This window comes from Nannospalax galili, unplaced genomic scaffold (genome assembly GCF_000622305.1).
Source record: "Nannospalax galili isolate Female #2095 unplaced genomic scaffold, S.galili_v1.0 scaffold541, whole genome shotgun sequence".
In the NCBI taxonomy this organism is placed as follows: Eukaryota; Metazoa; Chordata; class Mammalia; order Rodentia; family Spalacidae; genus Nannospalax; species Nannospalax galili.
Window position 1 is genome coordinate 1,634,568 of NW_008345054.1, and position 8,543 is coordinate 1,643,110.

Sequence of the window (8,543 nt, forward strand, 5' to 3'; positions counted from 1 at the left end):
TTTTCCATTGATAAACGTCTACATTAAAATGAAAGTAACATCTTTCTCATCAGTAGAATCAAAATGAAAATATAGCTATTCCCTGATCCTATGTAAAACACCTAACTTTTTTAAGGAGTCTTTAAAAAAATATCTTCTTGCCTATCTATTAGATTTTGATGACTTTGTTTCCATCAAGATTGAATGAGCTCAAATAGTATTAGTCAAGATTCTAAGCAAGTTATTATGGCTTCCATGTGCCAGTTTCTTTCACATGCTCCATTACTGTAACCTGTAGGGCTTTGAGTCTTGTAGGGTCACAGTCATGGGGTTCACATCCTGCTTTCACACCCCAAACTGTTGGTTGCTTCATAACATGTCTAGCCATCAGGTTCTTGGAAGACTTCTCTCATGTTGGAAAGCCACTGCTACATTTTGGTGTCATCTGTTTCATCAACTTCTGAAAAGATAAAGTTGGGGTTGTCATAACCTCTCTTCATCCTGGTTCTGGCATCTTTCTCATTATAAAGGCACATGGCACAGTGAGGGGTCTCCACTTCCACCGTCTTGCTAAAATTATGAAAATCCACTCGATATTTCCCTTCCTTGGTTTTGGATACTATGGGAACAAAACGGTAACCCCAAAGCACCTCCTCTGGGACATACGATGTGCGGACTTGGCAAGTAGCACTGGTGGATTCCACTGTACCATCTAAAAAGACCACCAATTCAAAGTCCTGCTGGGAAAGTGTTTCTGCTGCCATGTGGAAGAAGGGGCTGTTGTGGTCAATGATATGGTAGATTGTCAGTGGAGAGATGAAGAACAAATTTTCATTGCCAGCATCGACTACAAAGTTGATATTGGTCTGATCCAAAATGATGGTCTCTCCCTCAGGAGTGATTGTGGTTTTCAGAAGTTTGCCATATATGTGACTTCCAATCAGGAGGCTCTTCCTGAGATTAGCCACTCGGATTAGGAGGCAGAGCTTCCCACCACGCTTGCTGATCACTGCATTCTTGCTGAATGTAATGGTCTTGGCACGTTTTTTGGGTCTAGAGATCTTGGCTAAGATGGCACCACACATAAAAGAGTTAATGATCACTCCAAGAATAGACTGGAAGATAAGGAGAAAAATGGCTGTGGTACATTGTTCCGTTACAAACCTGAATCCGTAGCCTATGGTCACTTGAGTTTCCAGAGAAAACAAAAAAGCTGAGGTCATGCCATTGATGTTCTCCACACAAGGAGTATGATTGTCAGGTGGAAAGAACTCTGGAAGGTCTTTATGAATGTAGGCTACCACGTACCACAGGAGACCAAAGAGGAACCAACTTCCCAAGAAGGCTGTGATGAACACAGTCATTTTGTATCTCCATTTGAGGTCAAGTACAGTTGTCCAGATGTCCACAAAGAATATAAACCTTGACTGTGCATCCACATTGCCAAACTCTATGTTGCACCTTCCATCTTTGGAGACCAGCCTTGTTCGTCGCTGAGAATGCCCAAAAATGTGAGTGACAAACCATTTCCGAAGATGTTTGAACATCCTTTCTGTCAGTGCCCTGACCTGAAAACACATGAGAGGAAAACAAAAATAAGATTACGGCTGTAGCCGTAGTGAGCTAAATGATCCAGACACAGACTGAACTAACTATGAAAAGATCTCTCAAAATGTCCAGGCTTATCGGTCATTTGCACAAACCAACTAGCTCGTTCTGGATGTCAGATTAAACCATACAGAATTTCTAACTTCCCACTGGAGGGCCATGATGCTTAAGTAAAATATTAATGACAGAGAAACAGAAGTGGAAAGGTGTTAAGAGGTAATATATTCAAGTATCCTCTGACTTCAATCAGCCTCATAGGATGTTAAAAATATGATAACCCATATAATCTGTATTTTTACTTATTGGATTTGTTATTAAAATAGTCACCCTCTAATAAAGCTAATTTAGCCTTCTGCTAAACAATAGTTTTTGTGAAATCATAAGCCTGGAGCACTGTTTATTTTTGTGATATATAAAAATAAGCAATTGAAAAAAGGAAATGCATATCAATATTCTACTGACATTGTCTGTCTGCCTCTTCCAGTACTTATGTTGAGAGATGGCCTGACCCAGTTCAACTCCTTCATTATCAAATGAAGGCACCAAGACTTAGAAAATTTAAATGACTTCTCCAAAGTCATACACCTAACCAGGAAGGCCAGAACCAAATCTCAAGGCTCGCTGCCTTCAGTCTAGGAAAATTTCAGCCACACTGTGCCTCAATTATCAAATTTCCTATCCAAAAATTAGGCTTTCCTGAAACACTTGAAGACAAATACTGGTTAAATTTTTTTTTTCACAGAGCTTACAACCCACCAGGTGACTTCAGAGGCTTACTCTGAGGAGCTACAAGCCTGTTCCTACTCTGTCACCATGGTCTGCCAAAATTTCCAAAAGAAATACAATGAGGGTGGCCACAGGACTGATGAACATGGACTTCACTAATGTTCCATAAAAGTAGAACCATGCCTCACTCATTCCTAGATCTTAGCCGCCAGCACAGGCTGTGAGTACTTACTGTTTATTCCATCAATACACGTGGAATAATGCAATGAACGGACCAAGCTCTTCAAAATCTGCTCAAGGGTTTCTTATTGCGGACAGATTTTACAATTTCCAGCAAAACAGTGAAGGGACTTTCCCCTAAACAGCCAACAACAGTGAAACTCAGGGGTTGTACGCAATAGGCTGCTGCTTCCCCTACAGCAAAGAAAATCAAGGTGTGCCCACCATGGTGAGCATTGTCTTTGTGGTATTTTTCATTAAATGCAAAGATGTTTTTAAAAATAGACTTCAAAATCCCCCTTCAAAAAATGTGTTTATTCATAAAAACTAGGAAGCGAAACCAGCTTACTGACACATTTTAAACAAAAGTGATATTCCTCAGGGTCTTGTTCCTGGCCTTAACCCAGGTAAAAACACAACAGGCCACACCAAGTAGAAGAGGTGAAAAGAAAACCACAGCCACAGTGGTGATTTGAGCTGTAAAGACCAAGCTCTAAAAATAAGAACAAGAAAAAGCTACCAAGAAAGCTTTAGACACTCTGCACACTTAGGGCCCTGCCCAACCCCGCTCACCTCAAGTCCCCAAGAATCAGATAAGGAATAGCCCCAAGTGAGGCACAGAGAGGGCAAATGATCTCCTTCCCCAGGTGTTCCCTTCCATTACACATGCACCAGGATATAGCCTAGGCTGTACCAACTGAAGATTGATGTTCCCTCCTAGGTTCACAGCAACTAAAGCTGTGTCCTGGGCCATACCTTCAATTACCAGTTCTAAAACCAACATTTATCTTTGGAATCCCCATCCTCTTCATCACACATTATAATTCCAAAGAGGACTTCTAAAATAAGCTTCCAAGCTTTTCTTCCCCACCACCCTGCTCCAGCCTCCTTGACATCTGCTTCACTCTTGAAGGTAAAGAGTATTTCTGTAAAGTCAAGAAGTACCCCAGCAAGTTTGGGTTTCCATAACTACCTTAACAAAATAAAACATTACTTTCCTGGCCTTATGAGAGGTGAAACAAGAGCAGCCAGAAACCCACAGTGTTTTCCCCAAATTGTCTGCACTTACCAAGACTCTAAACATACTCCGATCTGAAGCATCCATGGAGGCTGACTTCTTTTAGGCCCAGCCTAGTGAATCTTAAGCTTCAGCTGGTAGACATGTGCTAATTTGGATTAGTCTGAAATGCTTAAAATGTGGATTTGTGTGGCTTAAACCAACACAAGTGATTGTTCTCAGACCAAACCTGGAGCTAGGTATATCTATATATATGTGTATGTATTTTTTTCTCAGACCTCACATGGCTTGAATACCGTCAAGCCAAGACATGACAAACTACCAGCTGAGGTCCAGGGCAGCAGACGTGGATTGGATCCCAGCATGGCCCTCCTCTCCTTTGCCACGCTCTATAACTCCCTTGATGATCTCCTAAGCCATGCCAAATAACTTTTGGCTAGAAACAGTTAGTTATCACCAATCTCCCAGCCAGTTTTCTGGACCGTACTGCATACTAAACTTTCCAAGTGGTCACAAAGATACAGATGGATGGAGAAAAAGAGATAGGAACACATTTGTCAGACAAGGGTAAGATCATACCAGGAAGAAACAAGATACCACATTAATCTCTTTATACAACAACCGCTGTTATGTAAGAAACTGAGATATAAAAGAAGTCTTTATTGTTATTGTGGGGTTTAATCTGGAAAAACTGGCCTTTACTGGAGGTGCGTTTTACATGGACTGGATTAGCCAGTGTTGTTGATTTGTTTGTTGAGTGATGAGAACTAAGAGAGTGCAAGGGTAGAGGCAAATCCATCCTCTAACCAAACCCACCATTCTCAAGGCAGATCTGTTATCACACAGATCCTACTTTGCTGAACATTTAATCTAACCACAGACAGAGCTGATGTGCATTTATGAACTACTGGGTGATTAGAGATTGTCGCTGGTGTCTGGGTTATATAAATGCCTGGCTTTTAGGTTTCTTTCTATTGAAATCAGTAAATCTTAATAGCAAGCAAAGGGCTGCACATTAGCTAATATTTACCCAGGTATCCTAGGTGGCTGGGCAAAACAAGTAGATTATATTATTACCACTGTTCGTTCTGGCCCAACATTCTTGTTCTATAAATAGAACATTCTCAGAAAACAAGATATTTTCCTACATTTCCCACTCATTGACTGTCTGCTTATTCTGTAGGATTTCAAAGACAGAGCTCATCCTGTTCTCAAGGGGCTCACAGTCAAATGGGAAGCTGAGTGAAGCACATTGCCAGTCACAACTCATGTAGTTACTATAATGCCAAAGGAAAACATTTTCTACACGATTCCATTCACTGTGGATCTACCCAGTGAGAAATGATTTCAACTGGCTGCAAACGCGCTGCCTTTCGGTATATATTAACATATTTATCTATCATTATTTCACGGTGATGTTTTGGCCCTACTGTGCACACCAGTCACTGCGCCGAGCATCACAGAAGTCATCGATGGCCACACGGACAATGTGCTTGTCAGCATGCAGCATCCAGGGGGGGGCTGAGGAAGGGGATGCACACAAGTTCACAAGCAAATACAGAGAACTGTCACCAAAACAGCAGGTACCCTCAGGAGAACATTTATTAAAGGTAAACAGTGACACAGAGGCCAACCGCGGAAGATAGTTTAGCACCACTCTGTAGGAACTCTGTAAACACCTGCTGAGCTGTGATAAATAAATGAATCAGTATGTATGTAAAAGTTGAGAACTGGCTGTTACCATATTGCTTAGCAGCGGGTAGCTCCCCCTCCGCTGGAGATAGTCTATGAGAGGTATTCCTATGTGGGGTGCACAGTAGAGACTACACTGCATTGGATTGTGTGTATGGCCCAGGCAGGGGTGACAGGAGGAAATAAAGCACACAGGAGCAGAAAGAAGATCAAGAGAAACACATACTAGAGTGATGGAGGAACTTAACACAGCCTAGGGCTAGAAAGGCAGGCCAGGGCCAGACCACTCAGCCCGAGTAGCCATTTGCTATCTTTGCTGTAGATCTGCTCGTTCTAGAAAGAACTCCCATCCTGGTGGAGCTGCAGAGACAAGTCACTCTTCTAGATCAGTCTGAAACTCTTCTGCTTAAAGGTCCAACAAGTTCTTGAAAGAAAAAAGTTACGTTTCTCCTGAATCTTCTTGTCTCTTATAAAAATAACAGTCTTAGCCGGGCATGGTGGTGCATGCCTGTAGTCTCAGCACTTGGGAGGCAGAGGCAGGCGGATCTCTGAGTTCAAGGCCATAGTCTACATAGTGAGTTTCAGGACAGCTGGGGCTAAGGGAGACCCTGCTTCAAAAGACAGAAAAAACAAACAAACAAACAAACAAACAAAAGTCTCTATTTTCATATAACATTCAATTCAGCTTCACAAGGCTTCTCAAGTTCATCTCACTGCTAAAATTTCAAGAGCCTACCTACATGCAGAAGCTATTTTTGAGGCACCCACCCAAGAGCACTCCATGATGAAGTTAGGTTCTTTAGAGCACACTCATCAGTCTGCCTCCCTCCCATCCCTGACTGCTTAGTGGCCACTGTGAGAAAGGAGGGTCACCGCTTGTATTTCCCCTGAGTTCAAATTACAGGGGCTATTGTTTCTCTACAAAAACAAGAAAGACCTTTACTGCAGTCTTCCTTTTAGCTAAACCTCTCACAGCTCTTACTCAAGCTCTGTTAACTTCAAAGTATTTTTATGTTAGAGGTAGGAAATATGAGCTATGTGGCCTAAAAGCAGACATCAGATGATTTTGTCTAGTCCCCTGGCAACTGTGGTACAGAAAAAATTTAAGTTTCTATGAAATTTTACTGCTTTATTTCAGGCCAAGAATCAATTGAATCAACAAGCAACTCGTAGGCTCTTCTGCCACAATGGGTTCGCTGGGACTCTGAGCCCTTCTCTGCACCATCCTAATCAATTGAAGTGAGTTCACTCTCTGTTTATTGGCCATCCGCTAAGTACCAGGTGCCATGATACACAAAAGAAGGAACAGTCCATGTTCCCCAGTTGTTCCCAGAGAAGTAAATCAGTGATTGACAAGCACCAAAGACAAGACCTACCAGGCTGTGTGTCACGCTTGGCCTTTACAGCCCACCTTCACTAAGGAGCCCAAACAAAATCATGTAACTGAAGCCTGGTGTGGTGGTAGACACTTTTAACCCCAGCACTCCAGAGGTAGAGGCAGGCAGGTCTGTGAGATCAAGGCCAGCCTGGTCTATACAATCTACATAGCAAGTTCAGGCTACAGGGAGACCCTGTCTCAACAAGAACAACAACTGGACTTCTGAAATCATCTCTAGTTTCCTCACTCCTTCTAGAAGGGAGCTTGGGAATAATCTCAAGGGAGATACAAAAGCAGATGGTACTGATGCCCTTGGAGGCACAGTGTTTTATAGGTGTCTCTGAGGCCAGCCAGTCATAGCCCCATTATCTGAATGAGTTGGTGTGTTCTGCATAAGGAGTTATGGGAAGAAAGCTAGGTGGCCTGAGCTGGGAATCTTTCTAGAACAGGCAGTGACCAGGAGTTCGGCAGAATAGAAATGTTCCAGCCTGTGTCCATGGAAGGCCCAGACTTGGACGGTCCAACTGTGCCACTTAGTGGCCAGGTGAACTGAGCAAGTCACTAGCAAGTCACTTTGCCTTTCTGGGCCTCAGTTTCCTCACCTGTGAGATGGTGCTAATGACATCCTTCCGAAGATGGTACAACAGCATATACAAAGTCCCTAAAACATGTGACGAACAGTGGCCCAAACTGGAAGAAGCACAGTAGATTACCTGAGTATTACTGACTCCAGCCACCATGGGTCCACCACACAGCCAGATGGGCTGTTTTAGAGACCACACCAAGGCAGGAAAGGCTTCCAAGAGAGAAGGATGCAGGTTCTGGCTATACACTATGTTTATAAACAGTGCTGGCTTCAGCGCCCACATACTGATGGGAAATAGAAGACCTGAGAAAGGCATCTATGTTTTCCTGAAGGACTGGCCAATAATCAAGATTAATCCTAATCTCAGAGAGGTGGGAATAGGATGGGGTGGTGGGGCAGTGACCCTTAGCAAGACTGATTGGATACCTGGCACTCAGGCAGGAAGCTGCTTTTCTGCTCCATAGACTCTTCTAGTTAGTGTCAACTGACAACATAACATAGCCCAGAGGGTGTCTCAACTATAGGAGGGGCCATCCCACTGTGGGTGGTGCCATCCTTAGGCAGGTGGGCATGGGCTTTCTTATATGAAAGCTAGCCGAGCAAACAAGGGGAAGCAAGCCAGTAAGCAGCATTCCTCCTTGGTTCTGCTCCTGCCTGAGTTCCTGCCCTGACTTTCCCCAAAGACAGAGTGTGACCTGGCAGTGTAAGATGAAACAAACACTTTCCTCCCCAAGTTGCTTTTGATTGTGGTGTTTATCATAGCAAGAGAAAACAAACTAGCACAGACACTAACCAGACTGTGACCTGCATCAACTGCCATGCACGTTCTGAAGAGAAGGCAGCCCTTTGGTGCCCACAGCCAGGTCTCGCTGGTCTCCTATTGACAATGGTGTCATAAAACATCATTGGACAAGAGCCCTCTCAGCAGCACAGGTCAGGCTAGCTAAGGCCTGGGGATGGGGAGTAAAAATGCATGCTGTGCAAACATAAAGATCTGAGTTCAAATCCCCAGCATTCACATAAAAAAGCCAAGCATGGCTGTATGTGCCTGTAACCATAGCATTTGGGGGAAAACAGGAAGATAAATCCCTGGAGCTTAATGGCCAGCCTAAACTGCAAGCTTCACATGAGCTTCAGATTCCCTTCAGATACCGTGTCTCAAGGGAATAAAGTGGAAGACAGGAGATGTCCTCTCCTAGCCTCTACACGTGTGTCCACAATATACCCACACATTCACGTGCAAGCACAATATATACAACACACACACACATACACACACACACACATATACACACACACACACATACACACACACACATACACACACATACACACAC

At 43.4% G+C, this 8,543-nt stretch overlaps 1 protein-coding gene across 2 annotated transcripts in view; it reads right to left on the bottom strand.

The window, feature by feature from the left end:
• Positions 1 to 282: 282 nt before the first annotated feature.
• Positions 283 to 8,543, bottom strand: part of Kcnj1 (potassium voltage-gated channel subfamily J member 1) — a 34,401-nt gene continuing 26,140 nt past the window's right edge. The window contains exons 1-2 of one of the 2 annotated variants that reach the window (XM_008841368.1): positions 3,602 to 3,637; positions 283 to 1,547 (exon numbers count right to left, since the gene is read on the bottom strand). In XM_008841368.1, the coding sequence (XP_008839590.1) occupies positions 408 to 1,547; positions 3,602 to 3,637 (1,176 nt within the window). In that variant the 3' untranslated portion in view covers positions 283 to 407. Of the gene's footprint in view, positions 1,548 to 3,601; positions 3,638 to 8,543 lie in introns of those variants that run through there. The other variant, XM_017800188.1, reaches the window with a different exon arrangement.